Source organism: Artemia sp. Qi Xiang Cuo, chromosome 18 (assembly GCF_049724085.1).
Source record: "Artemia sp. Qi Xiang Cuo chromosome 18, ASM4972408v1, whole genome shotgun sequence".
Taxonomy (NCBI): Eukaryota; Metazoa; Arthropoda; class Branchiopoda; order Anostraca; family Artemiidae; genus Artemia; species Artemia sp. Qi Xiang Cuo.
In genome coordinates this window covers 61,702,703-61,724,869 of record NC_142811.1, presented here as the reverse complement: position 1 = coordinate 61,724,869, position 22,167 = coordinate 61,702,703, and the positions used below count along the sequence as shown (strand labels likewise).

At 35.2% G+C, this 22,167-nt stretch overlaps 1 protein-coding gene across 4 annotated transcripts in view; it reads right to left on the bottom strand.

Annotated features, from left to right (window-relative positions):
• Positions 1 to 22,167, bottom strand: part of LOC148941748 (uncharacterized) — a 285,992-nt gene that overhangs the window by 187,943 nt on the left and 75,882 nt on the right. For all 4 annotated transcript variants that reach the window (XM_089104276.1, XM_089104277.1, XM_089104275.1 and 1 more), the window contains one exon: positions 18,531 to 18,701. In XM_089104276.1, coding sequence (XP_088960402.1) covers positions 18,531 to 18,701 — 171 coding nt within the window. The remainder of the gene's footprint in view (positions 1 to 18,530; positions 18,702 to 22,167) is intronic.

The window sequence follows — 22,167 nt, the reverse complement described above, 5'->3', positions numbered from 1 at the left end:
GTATATAAATATAGGTCTACTGCCTGTGTAAGGATTATTAAAATGCACCCCAATGAATTTTGACTTCTTATCCTCCGCAAAAACTAAATGGTTTCCCCTTAAGGATCAGATGAAAGTACCTATTTTTTAAGTATGCATAAATGTAAATTCATATATGAAGGGAGATCTGATGTATTGGCAAGTTGATATTTAGGTCTAGACTTCTCCAAAATCTGTAAGGGTATTTTGGGACCCCTCTTGGAGGAAGAGGGCCCTCCTTAAATTAGGTATGTTCACAAACATCAGTAATATTAGAAAAATTTGTAAATACAGAGGCATATAAAAGAATGTACTGCTTATTGGTGTAAGAGTAAATCAAACATATAAATCCATTTATGCTCTAAAGACCTATTAGAGAAAGTTGACACATATATTCCATATGTTATAAGTGCTTGCAAAAACATTTTACAGATGAAGGATGACAGATTGCCAGAGATTGCACTTCTTGGCCATTCATCTGTGGACAAACAAAAAGTTGCCCCTAAATGGGTTGGGAGGAGATGATTAAGAAAAAACTCCTTCAATTCAAAAATCGCCTAATTTCAGTAAAGTTTGTTGCTGCTTTTATAATTCCCAATAAAAAGAAAAAGAGAATTGAACAGTCATCTGTCATAAGATATTTCAGAACAAATTATGTAAAGTACCTTCAATGGAAATAAAAATATGTCAGCTTTCCAGAATAATTCATTGCTGTATTTTTTAACTAGCTTAATAGCCTTTTTCATCATAAGTAACTATCAGCTTTAAAAAAAATATGTCTTCACTAGGCATTTACCTTGTAAATGTAGTTTCATGATCATCCCCAGAGGTATTCCACAATGGCCCAACTCCACTAATGGTGCTATTAGGTATCTCTCCAAGTGAATGATCTGAATCATCACTGCTGCTAAACTAGAATACTGGAGCTGAAAATGAAGAGGTAAGAGGGTTTATTTTATGGCTAGAGGAAGGCGTACTTGTGAGAAACAAGGCTCTTTGTGGGAAAGTAACTGATGAGACTTTCCCTTTATGGCCAAATTGCACTGGGCTTCTTTTCCCAACCTAAAAAAGTATTGAATTGATTAAGAAAATTACCCTATAAAAATTATAATTACCAAGCTTATTTTTCAAGATCATTTCAAAAAGATTTATGCTTAAGCAGCTAATAGTCTTAATGAATATTTTAGAGTTGGCAAAATCAATGTAGTACTAAAGGAAACAAAACCCTCAAAAAAAAAAAAATGGCAAATGTTTTCACTAAAATTTGTCAAAAGACTTAAAAGCTAAAAATCTTATAAAAAGAGAAATCAATGTTGGTGCAAGTTATAATCAAAACAGAAAGCATAAGAGAAATAAGGAGTTAAAGTAACTTTATAGACATTTACAAAGAAGAATACAATACAGAAAATAAATTGCCTTGTATGTAGGTTGTCTCCTTAAAGTGGAAGCAACAGTTGGCAAATTTTCTATGCAGGTGTTTTCCCCGCCACTTGATGTAGAAGGACCAGAAGAGACATCAATCACTGCATGAGAAACTGTAGATTCCAAGTTCACATCAGGGTTAGCTGTGGTGCAACTATGTGAAGGAGCAGCATGTCTACTTTTACAAATACACAATAATTAATTTACACATCAATGATGTAAATATATGGGCCAGTATACAAAAAAAAAAAAAAAAAATAGATGCAGAGAAACACAGGACAGTCAGTCCATCTTGAAGAACCATAGAAATGCCTTGAAAATATATTTTATTCACAAAACAGAAAGATGTCTGTAAACCCTTTCCCAACTGAATTATAGAATGAGGATATTCTGAAAGAACTCAAATTTGTAATACAGAGTTAAAAATTTAATATGCAAGAATGACCAGCATAATTTGAAACTTACCCTTGCTTGAAAAGCTATCAGTAACTTTATTAAGTTGCAACCCAGGCAGAAACCTGGAATACAAAATTACAAAAAGAGCTGTTTTCTCTCCTCCATGAAACTTTCATAAAAATAATCTGCATATCTTTATCCTTTCAGCTAGATCATATGCTCTTTTTGTCAAATGGGAGTAAGAGAGAAGAAGGCACAGGGCAAAAAAAGTGCATTTTGGAGCCAATTTTTCCAGCAATGATGTTTTCAATAATGTCAATGCTGTGCCTAACTAAGATGGGGAAAAGTCCCTCATACTAGATATTTACTGAAATTGGGGTTGAGCATAGTCTTTTTTTTCATTCCTTCTTCAACTACTTTCCTATTTGGAAAATTTAGAAAAGTAAAACTTTTTTCTAATAATGGTACTTGGCTAGAATTATAGTCCAGCTCACTTCAATGTATACTTAATGCAGCAGAAGTACATGCTAGACTCTAGTAAAACAGTTATATATCAAATATTGAGATACTAGCAGAAGAGTTTGGTTGATGACATGTACAAAAAAATATAAATAAAAAAATGTAGAGCACATACTCTTTACTGAGTAAGCCCAACAAAACCTTCAACTCAATTCTCTAAGCATGAAACAAATCAGAGTAGACTTAACAGCAATGTAAATGCAGATAGACCCCGGCGCCGCGCCGATGAGGGAAGACCGGTGGCGGCGGGGCAAAAACCCGTGCCCTGCGCCGCCGGTAAGATGTCGGTGGTGCGCCGCCGGCGCGATCAATGTTGACCGCAAACATTAATGTTTCCATCAGTCTTTCTCAAATCACAGCTTAAATTTACAACAGATTCGAGCCTATTCATGAGTTCAAAAATTCACAAGTCGTTGGCTGGAAACTGGTCTTCTTCGTTATTCATCAAAAGAAGTAGAAATCTGGTTGAAACGAAATGGATAAGGCGTTTCAGAACCCTTGCATAATACGAGTAGTTGAAGTATCTATTAGCTATGTATTCTTAACATAAATAATTATCAAAATTAGTAGTTTTTTTTATTGAGCGTTACTGCATACAAAACTTCAAATACCGTATCCCAAAATTCGTCAGTTATCTGGATAAAAACTTGGAATATAACTTTGAACTTAGAAGCTTAATTTTTTCATAATGCCCTTTGCCTATATCTGTTTTGTCACCTTTAAAACAGTTGAAATGGGCGACTTTGATATTGATTGTTTTTTTTTGCTCTTTTGGATTCCTAAAAAGCCTTCTTGTATTTAAAAACTGGTTTTTAATGACAATTTGAAAAAAAATACATTTTAAAGTTTTTTTTGCTTCTTTATAGAATATATGTCATGTAGGCTAAGGTTGAACTGCTGTGTTTTTATTGCTTTTGGCTGCTCTTTTGGATATTATTCATTTTTTCTTTTGGGGATTCATTCCAAATTGTAAACTGATAAATACCTAATATCAGTCAAATTATAAACTGCATATAAAAGGAGTAAATTTATCAAATTGAAACATATATGATGAACACTGCACATGAGAAGACTTCAATTACAATGACACAGAAAACACTTAATGGTTTATTCGGTATGAAGAAAAATGAAGTGCCAGCTATTTTCTTATGTAAAAAATGAAAAGATCATCCGTTTTAAATGTAATTAAATGAAATAATATGCAGACTGAAGTAGCTCCAGGTAGATGTTGAGATTTTTATCCTAGTTCGTCACTTTTAATCCAAGCAAAATGTTAGGACACTTAGTATTAGTTATTGAGTTTAAGCTTTGATTTCCAAATGCTCACAAAAAAAAACCAAATTTAAGAAAGTCGCAACAATAAGTCACCTGTGGTCAAAAAACTCATCATTGATCCCCACCCAGGCTCAAAGCTCCTGCTATGGTCATTTCTATGGAAATATCCAATCAGTTTCTTTTTAAAATAGCTTTCAAGCATAGTTAGGGCTATTTAGTCTTTTTTGCTTTTCTTCAAAGCTTTGAAAAAATTGTTATAATATTCCAAATGTTACATTTGTTATATTTTTGCATATTTTTGTAATCATTTGTAGGGTGATCGAATTTTTTAAACCACTGTAGATACGTACGTTGCAACATTTAGTACCCTGAGGTCATAAGACTGTCAAACACTCCTCCTTGAACCTCCCAAATTGAAAGCTTTTATTATGACCTGGCCTTTTAATGTAACTTGGGCACTGGACCAAGGGCTCCATTGTCACTCGAGCGCAACGTTAGGTAGGATGTCGATATCGCTCTCGTCACACCAATTCGTTTTAGTGTGAATCTGCCTGGTACTTATGAATGAATGTTTTCAAAGTAAACCCGTTTCATCAATAAGAAGAAAAACGGGTTGGACGTATATGTCCCTTTCCGTTTGGACGATAAAACCATACAAGTGCTGTATCAAGTATAACTCACAAAAATCTTGTTAATTTTTGTCATTGTCAGTTTTTCAACTTGTTGGCATCCCCGTTTTCAATAAAAAAAAAAATCAAGGTACTATCACTTAAATATAATAACTCCCTATGCCCCCCCCCCTCTAGATACCATCTTGATAGGATACCGTCTCTGCTTTAAATAAAAAAAAAATAGTTAACTTATTTGCACCCCTGTTTTCAAAAAATAAATTGAGGTATTATCATTTAAATATGATAGCTCACTACCCCCCCCCCCTCTGGATACCACCTTGATAGGATGCCGTCTCTGCTTTAAATTAAAAAAGAATTAACTTAATATTGTGCTTAATATCGAAAATAAACATTAAAATTATAGTAACATTTTGAACTGATGAGCTTTCAGCAATTAATATCATTATACATCAAATATTCAGTTTAATTTATTAACTCTTTTTAAAGTTGTTAAAGACGAATATAGTTTTCATACAAACAAGTGATTGGATACTGCCCCCTTTCCTAAGTGTAAATAAAAACCAAAAGCCTACTGCGTCATTGGCGCTTAACTGAAAACAGATTATATTACAAAAATTTTCTTTTACAGTTCTTACAGCATTGAAAATAAAAATACAATTAAAGTTAAATAAATTCTTGAACTGATGGATCTTTCAACAATTAATGTCATTATACATTAAATATTCAATTTGATGTTGTTTATACTTTCCAAGATTGTTCAAGACGCATACAGCTTTCAGTAAAGCGCCAATGACGCAGTAGGTTTTGAACTTTTGCAGTGAGAGAAGGAGGTCATACCCAAACTCTTGTTTGTGGTGATTTTTGGTCGTTTTAAGCTTGATTTACATATTCAATTTAAGTTTCACTCGTTTTAAAATTTATTTATTAATTTAAATTAGTATCTACTGTATGTTTGTTTGCATTGTTTGTCTATTTAATTTCTGTTCGTTTAAGTTTCATTTATACTTCAATAGGAAAATCATTTTTTTTCGTTTTAAGCTTGATTTGCAAATTAAATTTAACCATTACTCACTTTAAGATTTATTTATTAATTTTTATTATTACTTGTTGTATTTTTTGTTATGATTGTTTATTTAATTTCTGTTCGTTTTGGGTTTCATTTCTTCTTTAATACTAATTTCTTGTCGTTTTGAGTTTGAATTTTAAAAGGTATTTTTATCTGTTTAGCTTAAGTTTAAAATGGCCTTTACTTTTCTTTGAAAAACTTATTTTTCGGAAAGTTTTTTTAATTGATTTTTTTTCGTTTTTGATTGCAAAAAATTTCAAGTTTTTAAAAATTCTTTATTTCAAAATCAAACTTTAAAAAAAAAAAATATTCATCAAAGTAACAAAACTGATATCAAAGTAACAATATCAAAGGGAAAAAATGGGTTTGTGTCAACTTCGGATTTTTTATTAATCTGATGTTTGAATTATTTTTCACAAAATTGCTATCTCAAAATTTTTATCGGATGGGTTTTGGCGAAAGGGGCATGGGGGACTAGATTAAGCTTCGGTCTGTTTTGACTCTTTAAAAGTAAACTAGAACTTTCTATTTTCAATCAAATGAGCCCTCTCTGAAGTTTATATGAATATCCCTTCTATAAGAACCATATATATCCCCTGAGTATAACTTACAACGTCTGTCACTGGGCCCTAGGGGCTTATTTTGACCCTGGAGTCTTAATATCTGATAATTGAACTATTTTAAAAACATGATCACCTGAAATTTTTATCATATGGGTTTGTCCATCCGATACACCCAAAGGCGTGGAGGGCGGGAAGGGTTAGTTGCCCTCCGATTTCCGATTCCTTTTTTCACTCTGAGAAAATGAACTACAACGTTTAATTTCCATTCAAATGAATCCTCTCTGAAGTTTATACGAGCATACCTTCCATAAGAACCATATATGCCCCCAGAGCAATACTTACAGCGCCAGCCCCGGCCCTGGCGGGGGGGGGGCTGGGTCGACACAGGAGTTTTTCTTATCTGACCGTTGAACTATGTTTAATGAAATGACCAAACGTAAAGGAGTTTGTGTTATATGATCTTTGAACTATTTTGAGAACTATATATGCCCCTAGAGCATTACTCATAACGTCTGCCTCCAGGCCCTGTTGGGTTCCGTCGACACAGGAATTTTTCTTATCTGTCCTTTGAACTATTTTTAATGAAATGGCTATTATAAAAATTTTAGAGGATGGGTTTCGACAAAAAAGGGTGTGGGGGGGGGGGGGGCGAATTTCCCTTGGATATCTTTTTATTCTTAAAAATTGAACTAGAACTTTCAATTTCCAATCAAATGAGCCCCCTCTGAAGTTTATACAAGCAGCCCTCTCATAAAAACCATATACGCCCCCAGGACAACACTTACAACGCTTATCCCGCGGGCTCTGGGGGGTGTTTTTATTATCTAATTTTTGAACAATTTCCAAAACACTGGTAATCTCAAAATTTGTAGGGGACGGATTTGGGGAAAAAAGAGCGTGGGAGGGGCTAGTTAAACTGTCTTGACACTTAAAAAGTGAACTAGAAGTTTCAATTTCCAATCAAATGAGCCCTCTATGAAGTTTATACGAGCATCCCTTTCATAATAACCATACATGCCCTTAGGGCATAACTTATGACGCCTTCTCCTGTGCCCTGGGGGGTTCTATTGACACCGGATTTTTTCTTATCCGACCTTTGAACTATTTTTAACAATATGTCTATCTCAAAATTTTCATCAGATGGGTTGGGGGATAGCTGCCCTCGGATATATTTTGACTGTTAAAAAGTGAGCTCGAATCTTCAATATCCAATCAAATGTTCCCTCTCTGAAGTTTATATGATCATTCCTTACATACGAAAAATAAATGCCCCATCGCATAACTTAAAACACCTGCCCCGAACCCGGAGGGGTTGTTACGACACCAGAATTTGTTTTATCGGACTATTGAGAAATTTTTAATTTAATGTCTATCTCAAAATTTTTATTGGATGCATTTGAGGAAAAGGGGCGTGGGGGGTTAGTTGCCCTCCAATATCTTTTGACTCGAAAAAACTTAACTAGAACTTTCAATTTCCAATCAAATGAGCCATCTCTGAATTTTTTAAGAGCATCCCTTCAATAAGAACCATATATTCCCCAAGGGCATAACTTACAACACCTGCCCTCGGGCCCTGTGTTGACCCCTGAGTTTTCGTTATATGGTCTCTGAACTATTTTAAAAAAAAGCTATCTCAAAGTTCTTATCAGATGGGTTTGAGGAAAAAAGGGCGTGGGGCTGGGGCTAGGTGCCCTCCAATCTTTTTTAACTCTTAATAAGGGAACTAGAAATTTCAATTTCCAATCAAATGATTCCTCTATGAAGTTAATACTAGCATCCCTTCCATAAGACCCATATATGCCCCCAGGGCATAACTTACAACGTCTGCCCCCGGTTGGTTGTGTCAACACCGGAATTTTTGTTATATGATCTTTGAACTATTGTTAACAAAATAGCTATCTTAAAATTTATATTGGATGTATTTGAAAAAATAGGGTTTAGGGGGGCGGGGGGAAGCTGGTTACCCTCCAATATCTTTTGACGCTTAAAAAGTGAACTAGAACTTTCAATTTCCAATCAAATTAGCCCTCTATGAAGTTTATACGACAATGTTGTCTGTACAAAACCTTATATGACCCCAGGGCATAACTTACAACACTTGCCCTGAGGGCTGTGGGGGAGTTGTCATCCTCAAAGACCTAATTTCCAGAACTTAAAACTACTTTTAATGAAATGGCTGTCTTAAAATTTTGAATGGATGTGTTTGGGGAAAAGGTAGGCGTGAGAGGGGGGTTAGTTGCCCTCAAATCACTTTCGACTATTAAAAATGGCACTAGACCTTTGAATTTCCAATCGAATGAGCTTTTTTGAAGTTTCTTCGACATCGTCTTCTATAAAAACCTTATATGCCCCCAGGGTATAACTTAAAACCCTTGCCTTGAGGGTTGTGTCCTCCTCAAAAATATATTCTCTATCTGGAAATCAACTACGCTGAACAAAATGGCTATCTCAAAATTCTGATTGGATGTGTTTGGGGGAATGATGGGCGTGGGGGGGGGGGGGCTAGTTTCCCTCCAATCTTTTTCGACTATTAAAAAGGGCACTAGAACTCTTAATTTCCAATCGAATGAGCCCCCTTTGAAGTTTCTACGACGACCCCTTCCATATGAGGTGCCTCTGGGAAAAAAATAAAAATAAAACATTGGAGCCGTATGGCCTTTACTATAGGCAACGCTACAGCGTTGCCTCTGATTGGCCTTTAAGAGTGCTTTACGTAAAATGAAATTGTGAAATGCCATTTAGACTTACGTTATTTATTCAGCTAACCTTTTACCGTTAATCAGAAAGGGTCATCCTATTTTAGTTTTGTTTTAAGTTTTTTTTTGTTTTTTTTTTTATCTGTTTTATTCTGCACTGAGGACGGTCAAGCGGATGTCTTGACTGGAATATTTGGATAATTTTTTAATTTTTTGTTTGGCTGTTTATTGTCCCCGCTTTCTTTCTTTCTTCACAATTTTATGTTTTATCATGATTAGCCAGTTTGGTCTTAGAAATTATTTATTTATGACTTCTAAGCCTAATTTACGCTAAGTATTTTAACTTTTAGGTTCACCTTACACTGGATACTATTATGATTCTTTGCGTAAAATACGAGGGGTAAAAACACCTTTAGTCTCTAACTTGAAAAAAGTCACCCATAGTTGAAACTAATTTTGATGTATCTTTGTGATTACAGTATTTCACAAGTCACTGGGAGATTCTGAGAATCAATGTCACATGTTTTCAAAATTCAAATCATCCTTGCAGTGTTTCAGACATTTTTATTAAAAAAATACCTATATACATATATAAGTGATTAATAAGTTCCATAGTGTTTTACATAGGCTAATATGGACATCCGCTAGTTTTTCCAGAAGGGTATGTCCACTTGTCGCAAATGAGTAAATTTAGTTGATCTATCCACATAAGAATTATTACAAGATTGTAATATAGGCTTCGAAAGTATAAACTCATCTATGTGGGATGGGTATAGTTATGGGGTTAGAAATTTTCCTGGAACTTCAAAACCAGGGAGCAATTGACTCATAGGATTATTAAAATACAAAAGATATATGTATGAGCCTATTGACTCCAAAGGGTAAAATTCTAGTTCGGGGAGTTCTTGTTTTGTTGCAAAGTAGTTGAGTTAGGCGAACCAAACTTTCGTAAATTAATCCAGGGCCAACAATGTGCCCTTGGGAGGAATAGCCGCTCTACTGTGTCAACACTTTTCTGGTTTCTAGGACTTAAAACGTATCTCAAAGCTTACGGCCGAAAGATTATTAAAGGTTAGTACCCTCTACTACAGTTACTAAGAACTCGCTGCAGCAGGAAGCCCCCTGAGCTAAAAACGTCTGCATACTCCCCTCCTCCATCCCAATCTATTGAAATCCACCCTCTCAAGAAGTTACTATTTTCTTTATACCTATACGGCTGGCAGACAAAAACAATATGCAAAGTAATTTGCTTTTTACAGAAAACAAACCAATCTAAAATTACCGCAATCACTCTTATCACCTTTCTTATACAGGGGCTTAATTAGAGTTTTCTTAAAATCATTAGGTACTTCCCCTTTTTTTAAAAATCATGCTCATAATCTTCAGTACCTTATCTATTACCTTATAACCAACATATTTATAAAACTCATTTACCCCACTATCAGCATCTGGGGCCTTATTATCTTTTGACCATTTTTGCACTGACACTAATCAGACCTACTAAAATAAACTTTCAATCACATTCAAAGTGTCAAAAACAGAAGTTCTGTTTTCCTGAATCGTTTATACAAGAAGACATTCAAGAATTTTCTATCTAAATGCTATCTATTCCTCGGGGTCTGCTTCACTTGTTGGTTCAGATAAGAAGCATTATGAGAAATGTTTATGAAATCTTCATTTATATGACAAAGGATGTAGTATATCAAGGTTCGATTCCTTAGGTATATTTACAGAAAAGAGTTGTATTATTAAGGACCATTTTTCAAGTTGTAATTTTAAAGAAAAAAGGGCACTGAATAGCTCACAAATTTTAAAAACAAAATACTTAACTCTTTTTCACTTAACAACTACTCCCAAAAATTATTATAAAATTAAGATGAACAAGTATAAACTAGTTAATTATCCAAATAAAATTAATCCTAGGGCATAGTCAAACCAAGTGTAAGGTCATAATCAAAACCAATTGGTGTTTCTCGGACTCTGCCAAAAGGTGAACGACGGAAAACAGTTGTGTATGAACTCTGCATTACATCATTTGAGTCAATAATCAGAATTCTCATTTCTGGAGTTTCTAGCGAGTCGAGAAACAATCGCTCCAAATTTGTTTGCTTTTTTTCCACAAATTTCTGGCTTCAAAATGAGCTTAAGCTTTATGTATTCATTTCTGGACTCCTTTGTGTCGTATAAATCAATGTAATATTTTGAGCTATCTTTGTTTTGACACATAAAACATGTTACGAAGGCCCATACTTGATTTATCTTTATAAAACTTGTCTGAAACAGTAGCTAACAAAATTTTCTGAATTATTACATAGCAGTCCCGTGTAAAATGATCCTAGGATCCTAGGGCAATACTAAGACAGGTAGTCATAGTCAAGCGTAAGTAAATTTTTGCAATCATGTTTTTTCTTGTTCCCGAGAATTGCTTTCTCGTTCTCATTTATTCAAAGTTTAAGAAAATTAGTCTTCTGAAAAATAATTTTAAAACTCTGGGACTGTCAAAGTCTACAGAAATTCCTTGATTTCGTTAACTTTTTCATCCTCCTTTCGCACTCCTTCTGGTATGTACCTCCCTGAACGTTGCAGTAGCGTGAAGATACTTGATGAAAACACAAAAATAAACTAGCTATTTTTTTTAAACTATAGAAAAATTAACAGTGCACATTTTCTAGTCAACTTTGAGATTTTTCGCAAGATTCGACAAAATTAATGTGGCAAACAAACCTTAAGTTCAATGACCAAATAGGGGGAGGGGGGAGGAAATAAACTGGCCTTATCCCTTTTAATGTTGTATCTCATCTACTAGTCAGTATTTGTATTTTTACGTCTTTTCTTTGGGGGGGGGGGGAGGGGCACATCTCTGAAAGCTGATATGAAGTTTACAATATAAGAATCTTACTTAAGAAATGAGCTGTCAGCTCGGCTAGTATCTCGACAGCCCAAGCGAAATAAGAGTCCCGAATAACAATATTTTAACTGTCCAGAATCTATAGCGACTGTGAATATTTTACAGTCAGTGATCTAACTGGCAAAGTTTTTATTCCGGTTCACCAAAGTGCCTATAATCTGAATATGATAATCATAATTTTCAAAAAACTAAAATTTATCAATTCTTTTTACGCTTAAACATTGATAAATAGCTAGAAACTCTCTTGGTTTCTGAGGTATGTCTAAAATATTTAAAATATACATACAAGCAAACATCAATGTAAGTTCTAGACTCAATCTCTGGAGTACCGTGTTAGAATTGATCTAAAAATAGTTGGACTCAAAGTTTTGCCCGTAATGGAGAAGAATATTCTCCTACAAATTAACGAACTATATAATTTAATTATATTAATTAAATTTTAAATTTAAAATATAATCAAAGAAATACAAGGTATTACTACTTGCTTTTCCTTGCAAATATAAGGTACACTTAAAATTACTGGCAGTTTCAAATGCTCACCAATGGAATAACTCAAATCTAAATCCTAAGCCCCTACAAAGGTGACCAGGAAGGATTGAAAAACTGTATTTTTGCGCCCCCTCCCTCCCAAATTTTTCATGGAAGTTTCAACTGAATTTTTCGGTCGTAAAACATCACAGGGCGATCTTACCTTATATGTAATCTAATATCTAATATGTAATCTATAAAATTTGAAAGGGTATTTCACTTGTATGCATTTTTTGGTCTTGTTCGAAGAATACAGAAAATTCATACTTTGTATGTATAAATATTTCATGTATGTAAGTGGAAAAAAGCACTTAAGTGGCCTGGATCAGATATCTTTTGTTATATGCAAAAAATTATACACATAAAATTCAAAGGCTTTTAAGGGCTTATATACATAAAATTTAAAGGGTTTTTCCTCTGTAAGCCCTCATTGGAGCTTATTCAAAGAGCTTGATTTTTCTTATATATATTACATTAAAAGGGTTTTTCACTCGTGTGCACTCGTTTATGTGTAGTCAAATTTTGCGACTGACTAAAAGTTTTCTTACATATATCACACTGGAATCGTTTTTCACCTGTATGAACTCGTTTATGAATAATCAAAGCGCTTGAATTAGAAAATTTTTTCTTACATATATCACAGGAGAAGGGTTTTTCACCTGTATGCACTCGTTTATGACTACTCAAATTGCTTGAATTAGAAAATTTTTTCTTACATATATCACAGGAGAAGGGTTTTTCACCGGTATGCACTCGTTTATGACCAATCAAAGCGCTTGAACAAGAAAAAGTTTTCTCACATATATTACATTGGAAGGGTTTTTCACTCGTGTGCACTCGTTTATGTCTAGTCAAATTTTGCGACTGACTAAAAGTTTTCTTACATATATCACACTGGAACTGTTTTTGACCTGTATGCACTCGTTTATGTCGAATAAAATGTGCCATCTGAGCAAAAGTTTTCTTACATATATCACACTGGCAGGGTTTGTTCTGGCCTGTTACTCTCGAATTCAACTGAAACGAATTTGATCTGACGCTTGCAGAAGATTCCGGCGTAGTAACTTGAGAGGTGCCACACTGTAATACTGTTGCAGACTCGGTTTGTGAAAAATGACCCTGTATAATTAAATGTTCTTTCATGTTATCAATATTGTCTTGAAAACAAATTGGACATCTTCTTGTTTCTCCCATTTGATGCTCCATGAAATGAGCCACAAATCTTCTATAATCTCTAAATACAGCAGGACAGACATCGCACTCTATTGGTGAAAGTTCTTCACAGCCAGTGCCTATATGAAGATCCAGTATTAGAAATGATTTCTCTGTCTTTCCGCAGGAGTTACAACGCCAGAGCTTCGGTTGAATTACACCATTAATGCTGTTGATAGTTGAATTCATTACTTCTAAAAGTAGGATATAAGATTAAATATATATATATATATATATGTATATATATATATATATATATATATATATATATATATATATATATATATATATATATATATATATATATATATATATATATATATATATATATATATATATATTTACCGATATGTGTATTTCCTATTAACCATATTAAAACTTTTCTGACTATCATGAATGGATGTATTTACAGCACCTTTTTTCCCAATCCATACTAGTGATCCACCAAAGAAAAATGATACATTTAGTGGTCCATGAATTTCTAAAGGTTGGCGACCGATGTTATACATTCATTAAAAAAAAGACGGGTTCTCTGTCATTTGTTCTCCGCACGTTGCTTAAGATACCTTATGGATTGCCCCTGACTCCAAATGACTCTTAAATTTGTTCTTTGAAATTAATATCAAGAGTATAAGGCAAAGTGGTGAATTGGTAAAACTAGAAACTTAAAATGCAGTACAAGTAGAAATACAAGCCTTTACCCGTTTTGACAACCACAAGGGGTTGTCACTGTTTTTTTTTGGATTTCGGAGATGGAAAAAAGAGATCATCTTTGCTGAACCAAAAGCTAGAGAATTGTTACAGCACTTAGAATATTTCAGATAAATTTAAATATTTAAAATATTTCAAATAGCCTAAAGTCTTCACATTAATTTTTGAAAGGAACAGAGAATTTGTAAAAAGAAAAAGAATACATTTCTAATTTATATTTTTCTGATTATATTGGAAGTGCAGTGTTGTGTTTTTATTATTAAATAAAAATATCAACTGAAAGTACGGGCTAATAGCAAAGCTTAAAATGAGCATAAATTATAGCCTATATGGGGGGAAATGTCCCCTATTCAATAATTGGCTCTTTACGCTAAAATTTTTAGTGCCTAGAAAGGTTTTTATTCCAATTAAGCGGCACTTCTGTTCCAGGAACCAGCCGTTCTTAAAGGGTTGATTGGTGGAAAGTCAAACTTCAACGTAAAGAGTTACGGATTGAGGAGGGGACAGTGCCCCTTATACATGAAATATTATCTGTTCACTCTAAGTTTGAATGTTACTTCTAACTTTCAGTTAATTTTTCTTTTTAATTTCAGATCATTTGTCGATCTGACAAATTTCAATTAATGCCAGACAATATACCTCCTTCCTCCGTTGAAACCTTCCCCCAGAAAAAATTCCTCAATGGACAGTTTTCGTCGCATAATATCCCCGCCCCCCAAAATGCAATCCTTGCTGAAAATTCTTAATGGAAAATTGCATGCAGATAATTAAACCTGGAGGATTCTTCTTACTTTCATTATATTGTTTTAATCATTAATTCATGATTGTTTTTCAAATGATGCCTGAAAATGTCCTCCCCTTGTAAAAAAAAAAAATTCCTAAAATACCCACCGTCACGAGATAGTGTGGTCCCGCAGAAAATAACCTCATCAAGAATTTTTCCCGTGGACGATCCTTCCAGATGATTCCAATCCCACAAAAAATTTGCCCTGGATATTTCACCAAGAGCTGCCAACGTAAATCTTTTTTGTATTTCTTCTTTTTTTGTATTTTGTTTTTCCTTAATTTTTCTGTCGCGCAAAATAAATCATCATCAAGAACAAATCGGACTTTTTTATCCTCATTTGCCGAGAAAACAAATAAATCGTCACTGAATGGGAACTGAATTCAAGCATTGGGTGTTTCATATCGGATTCTAATTCATAATTATTTGAAAAAAACTACGTTTTCTAAAGAATTAAAGAGGCTGAGTCACAAGTTCGAACCTTAAAACGTACAGGGATTAGGAGGTACAGTTGGGGGGCTGCCGCCCCCCAAACCCCCGCTTCCGTATATGAAAGGGGCTGTGCCCTCCTCAACTCCTCGCTCTTTACGCTAAAGTTTGACTTTCCCACAACTCTTTTTTTTAAACAATAAAAACTTTAGCGTAAAGAGCGAGGCGTTGAGGAGGGCACAGCCCCTTTCATATATGGAAGCGGGGGTTTGGGGGCTGCAGTCCCCCAACTGTACCTCCTAATCCCTGTACGTTTTAAGGTTCGAACTTGTGACTCAGCCTCTTTAACTCTTTAGAAAACGTAGTTTTTTCCAAATACTTTCTGCACGTTTTGGTACAGTTTATTACTTATTATTGCTTGACTAACTGTTACCTGATCGTGTCAGGAGTTAAAGTTGGGGGCCTACTGCCCCCCAAACCCCCTGCTTTTGAAGACTCTTTTGTTGAGGCTTTTAATTCCTGAATACTCAAATCAAATGTACAGTAAGATTTTCTTTTTTCAACTTTTCTTCGAGCATGCGGGTATACGGCATGTTATCAAAGCAGTGGAGACTTGCCTGTAACCTGAAAGCCGACTGTGATATTCTTCTGGAGACGCCTGTTGAGCCGAAGGAATTAATAGATTGGATTTAAAAAAGAAACTGAGTTTCTTTTTTAAATTTTAAATTCAATATATAAAAAAATTTTCTCTGACGGTGAATCGAACCCAGGTCTTCCACCTGACAGTCAGGAATAGCGTCCACTGTACCACAGAGACACTTGTTATTTCATTTTTAGTCTCTGCAATCTATTTTTGACGCAAGCAAATCGCCACAAAACTTGATATTTGGTTTTTGGAAAACAGGGAAGGAGTGATCGGATTGAGCTGAAATTTTGAGGATAAGCTCCCAGGCCCCAGGAAAGCTTATCCTCTAAATTTCAGCAACGTTAAAGAGGGTCTGTGATGGGAAATATTAACATGGGCTCTTATAGGAAAACGAGGTTTTTCGTAAATGTAAATTCGGGGGATAATTTTTTTGGTCTGAAAATTTCAAAAGGCCCTAACAAGTCAAATTCCGGTTCGAATGAGTCCTCATTCACCCGGATCAGTTTGCCAACTGTGGCCTGTAGGCGTGGCTGATAAAAAAAAATGACCTGATGAACATTAAGTGGCTATGTTTGGTTTTTGGAAAACAGGGAAGGGGTGATCGGATTGAGCTGAATTTTTAGGATCAGCTTCCAGGCTCTCGGAAAGCTTATCCTCTAAATTTCAGCCCGATCAGACAACGTTAAAGGGGGGATGTGGTGGGAGGGTCGAAACTTCCGGCTCACTTTCCCCCATGAAGATAAAGTCGGAGGGGGGGAGGGGTGAAATTTTGCATGTTTCTTAGTTTGAGCTTAGGCTACAAAATGCGACCGCTAGGACCGGAAATCGCTTAACATTGTGGTGGGTCGCCTCTTTAAAGAGGCACAAGTGTGCCTTCTTGAAATTTTCTGATAGAAGACATGCACTCTACTTTGTTCAAACAATGTCTGGTACACTAAATGAAATCTTTGTGCCTCATCATCTGAGATTTGAAATGGAAACTCTTGAAATTCAAAAGCCTTTTCACTCGAAACAGGAATATTACGTGTATTATATTCCAGATAGGATGCCATATCCAATTCTATTTCCCAACAAGAACGTTTCGAATAATTGACATTGGGCATGCTTTTACAGATTTTCTTAAAAACGCACAATTTATCTTTTAAATTTATATTTTAACTCAGGCTAATCGGCACGAATGCATATCTTCATTATAACGCACTGCTGTAATTGTGTCGATATGGTTGATCTATGATGTATTGATGAGGCTAGTAAACGGGTAAATTTGACCGCTATAAGAATCAACGGACCCTTTCAACTGGCCGTCTGGTCAATTTCCCATGAACTTGGTAATATTCCACAAAAGCGTCAATTTTTTTTACTATTATTACCTTTAGCCCAAGATGTTGTTTAATTGTTTTCCGATTATCTCTATTGGGGCTATTTCTAGCAAAATTTCCTGGAAACCCTAGCAAGTAGCTTAATTTTTTTGAAATTGGAATTGAAATAGCAATAAAATGATAAGACATTGGGATCCACTGTAATGTAAGTCGTCATGTATGGTTCAAGCATGGTTATCATTAGTGAAGATGGTGAATGCAATGAATATATTAAAGTAGAATAGCCAATACCTAGAATATTTTTACAAAAAAAAAAAAATTGTCGGAAAAAAAGAAGAAAATGTCTGTAAACCAAGATTAGAATATTGGAGGCTAGAGTGCAAACAGTGGTCGAGTATGGTTCTGAAAAATGTTGGTGCGAAAGACTGAGGAGGATTTGTTTGATTTTTTCCAGAGAAATTGTCTAGATATTGCTTTGGGCACCCGTCTTGCTGACCATATTTTGATGAGAAAGCTGTACAAGAAATTTGGTCCTATCGAGATCTAAATTATTTGGCAAATTTTTTCATTCCATTTTTTTTTTCATTAAATTTCAACTCTCTTGATTTCAAAGTTATTCAGTTGATCTTCTCATTCGAGGTGGATACTATACAAAGACTTGCTTACTTTTTTCAGGTAGTTTTCTTCATGCTTGCCTGTCGTTTAATTATAGTTACTCAAGTGAGACGTCAAGATCGTTTAGCGAAGCTAAAAAAAAATTGGCATACAGAATGAATATACAGATTCTAAATGCTAAAAACAAAGAGTCCAAATAAGAAAAAAATTGTAATATTTTTCAACCAAATTGTTTCAATCTCTTGTATCGTCTTTGTATCAACTGCATCAATCTGTTTTATGTGTCCATTTCTCTTCTTTTTTTTCTTATTAAGCTCTTTTCGTTTTCGCATCACAAGTTCGAGCAGAATTTTTTGTATGATGAATGGGAAAAATTAAAACCATTTTCTTTAATTTTTGGAACTAAATAAATTGTTTAATACCAGCGCCTATCCAGGAATTCTGTGAGGACGGGGGATACCAAAATTATTACGGTCCACAAGAGCTACTAAAATAATTTATTGTGGGTGGCGCAGTTAAGATTGTTTTTTAACTTTATTCTAAGACGATTTTACGAATCTAAGAAATAATTTGGGAGGAAATTTCAAACCTAGTATTCTCTTCTCCCTTGACACGACCCTGGTTGATACTGAATAGTAAGAACCTAACAGGTCTAGTAATGGGGCTCTATTTGCTACCGAAATTCCCAGTCTCCCTTAGCCTTTAACCTTCTCCCTTCGCCTGGAGCACCAAGCGTTAGAATATACTAATCACACTGTTTTGTGAGTAGTGTCCAACTCTAAAATATTTACCTTGATCAGTAATAGATGTGGAGCCCAATTCTTGAGAGTCAGGTTCAAGCTTAAATGGTACCGAAATGCTGGGAGAAGTACTCATCGGGCCATCTTCAAGTTTGGGAAACAAAAAAGGGTCTGAACTGTCAGCATGCTTCTTAATGTCACTTGGTAAAGCACCCTCAACTTCTAAAAACATAAAATTAAGAGGGATATGAAATAATTCCGACAAATATGTATATACATTTGACGAAAAGAATATTCAGTAAATTCAAGCATGGATGTAGTTCCCAAAAACAAAGTGACGCAAATGGAGCACATTGTATTTTAGAACATAGAACAAGCGGTATCATGGTAAAGATACCCCCCAAAAATAGAAAACAGATTTCAAAAGCAAAAAACATCAACAGATTTTTCCTTAAAGAATAAACTTTTGATTCGGCAGCAGCAACTTTCATCTTCCGCGCCAGAATAAGACTTTTAACGAAACAAAACTGATTGATTTATGTTTCGTGATATCACAGTTTTTGAAAAAAAAGAAGTAAATCGATTAAATAAAATTTATAAGAGCTTATTTAGAAAAGCAGGTTAAAACCATAAATACTTTCAATGGCGAAGATCATCAGGGAATTTCACATAATCAGCCTCATACAAATTTGAATTTAACAGATCAAGATACAACAACCTCTAGAAAAGTCAACGAGCTAGTTGCATAAACAGTGCAAAAGATGAACTCAATTCATCTAACACAAGTTTTTAAACCTTAAGCTTATTATAGTTAATTGAACCTAGATCCGAAGGTACGGAAGATTTTTCAATAGAAATACTATTTCATATTGCAATAATCCGAAATCAACAGAAAATTCAGATATATATTTTCAATCTTCAACCAGGCATTGACCAGTTCAGAGCTAGATAATCAAAAAAAAAAAATATATTTCATTTTGCCATTATATCAAAACCTATGAAATACACAGGGGAGGAGTGTGGACTGCTTGCAGGGTTTAGTCCCGTCGGTTCCAACATCGGTTTCATTCCAAGTGGCAGCATGGCGAGGGGGTCTGTTTGAACTCCCTCCCCCCTTCCTTCCTCTGGAATGATGTTCCTGAAACATCAGAAATACCTCATTCTCTACCCATAATAATGCCCCAAAATAAGTTTTAAGAAAACCAAGGTTCCCACACCTTCCCTTGTGCAAAGTGTGGTAAGTATATTCATCAGTATATTAATTCTCATCACAAGTGAAAACACAATATACAGTGTAAAAATCAGTCAACTCATGAATCAGTCATTGATGATTTGAAAAAAAAAAAACAAGTCAAAGGGTTTGCAAATGATCTAGGAAAAGGAACTGATATACTCCAACAATGAAATTAGGAAAGTAAAAAAAATAGAAAACTGAGAGAGTTCCCCGAGACCAATTCCCACCAGACAATTTCATTTTCACCGCAAATTTCCACTGGAAAATGTCTTATGACAATTCCGCCTGATATTTGTTTTTTTAGCACACTTTTATTTGAAAGACTTTAATTTCTGATTGTTTTCAAATATGGTCAAAAATGACCTCCTCCGTTGAAAATTGGTCCCAAAATCCCCCCCCCCCCAAAGCACAAATTTGTTACTACACAAAATTCTACCAAGAGATCAAAGGCCGCGGAAAGCTCCCCCATGAAACATTTCTCCCCAGGAAAATCCCCGGCAACAATAAGATCCTCCTACAATAAGAAAATTTTCCTTAACGTCTCCACAAATAAAATTTAGTCGGAAAAGAGAAAGCAAGACAAATAGAAAGAATTTCGAATTAAAATTCAGGCAACTCGCCCCAGTGTAAAATTTCCCCTTTAGAGTCCACTCCCGGAAACTTCCCTCCCAACAGAAAATTCTTTCAAAGAGGAACTCCCTCAGCAGAAAATCCCGCCCCCCCGAAAAATTTTTGTCTGCTTCCCAATAACAAATAATATATGCAAAGAACACAAACTTTCATGACTTGCAGACCTTTCCTCATGGGTTTTTTTTTTGGGGGGGGGGGAAATCATATTCTCCCAAAAGGTATAGTTACTGGACTTTTCAACCCCTTTGAAAGTAATGGCTATCTCGAATTTTGTTCAGACAACTTTGGGGAAAAGAGGGGCGTGGGAAGGGAGTTAGTTATCCTTAAATTTTTTTTAGTTACTTAAAAAGGGAACAAGAATTTCCAATTTCTGTTCAAATGAGCCCTCTCCCGATATTGTAGAACTAGTGGTGCAATATCATCACCCTTGGGAAAAACAAACAAACACGCATCTGTGATCTTTCTCTTGGCAAAAAATATTTCTCTTGGCGAAACATTTCCTAGGGGGAAATGTGGGGCCAATTTTCCCAGATCAAGTGAAAATGGAAGTGAAAAATGAAAAATATGCCATATATTACCGGAAATACAAAAAAACAACAAAAAAACTGAAAACAACTGAGCTTTTTCTGTGAATCATGCAGGCTTATTCGAAAAGATTTTCGAAGAAACTACATTTCAGCGGGGGGGGGGGCAAACTAGGGCCTGGAACGGTAATTACACAGCAAATTATGCAAATTACGTGCCCAGGCGTGATTTTTATTAAGATTTCTTGACTTCTAGGGGGTGCTAATCTCTCCCCTCTATTTTCGGAAAATCAGGCAAATTTTCTCATGCTTATAGCTTTTGATGGGTAACCCTAAACTTAATTAACGTTAAATATTTGGAATCCACATAATAAGCTAATTCTTTTAATGTGTCTTTTAACGTTTGGTGAATCTATTGACGTCAAAATTTCGTTTCTAGAGTTTCTGTTACAGTTGAGTTGCGTCCCTTCTTACTTATAGTTCCTTACCTCGAGCTGTTAGACTGCGTATCAACCTCTACGGTAGGTGAATGGTACAATGAATTGACTTGAGGCTCCTGCCGTACGATATGTGGTGTAGAGCATAGCAACTTTGCTCCTTAAGGTGGACGAATCTAAGGCTATGAGAGGGGGTCTTGTTAGCAACAGAGTCGGCCAAGTTAAGAAACTTCTGCAGGCTGTCATTTAACCTGGTCCGAGGTCTCTCTTTCAGACGCGACCAACCATGAGATGTGCGATCAAAGTCATATATGATTCTAACAGAGGCTGTCAGTGGCGTCCGAGGAAGATGCCCAAACCACCAGAGTTCGCTTGGACATTTGAGTTGAAAATAGAACTTGGTGAGAAAGGGTGAGGAACTTTTCATTGCTCACAAATTCATCCAATCGTAGCCCTTTGGTTCAAGGGAATTGTTTCATCTGGCAGGTGTTTATCGTGCTCAAGATGGTGGATTTGAAGGGTAATGTCTCAGACACATAGAGCACGACTGAGCTCACGTATAAATGATATATGCAAATATTCGAAGCGATCTCCAAATGAAACTGAGTCCTTTGAAGAAAGAAGCAGCTTTCGCGATTCGGCTGCCCAGTTCCATGTCCACGGAGACATCATTCTAAATCACGGAGCCAAGATTGAGTAATGTTGGCAAGAACTTCATCGTTGGATCCACAGACTTTAATGCAATTCGGAGGCCTATCTAGACTGGCATATCGGCTGCCATTATTTTAGTATTTTGCAGTTTTCCCGCTCCCTTTGTAAGTCAGAAGATAAAGAAACATAAAGAAGATAAAAGTTATTGATAC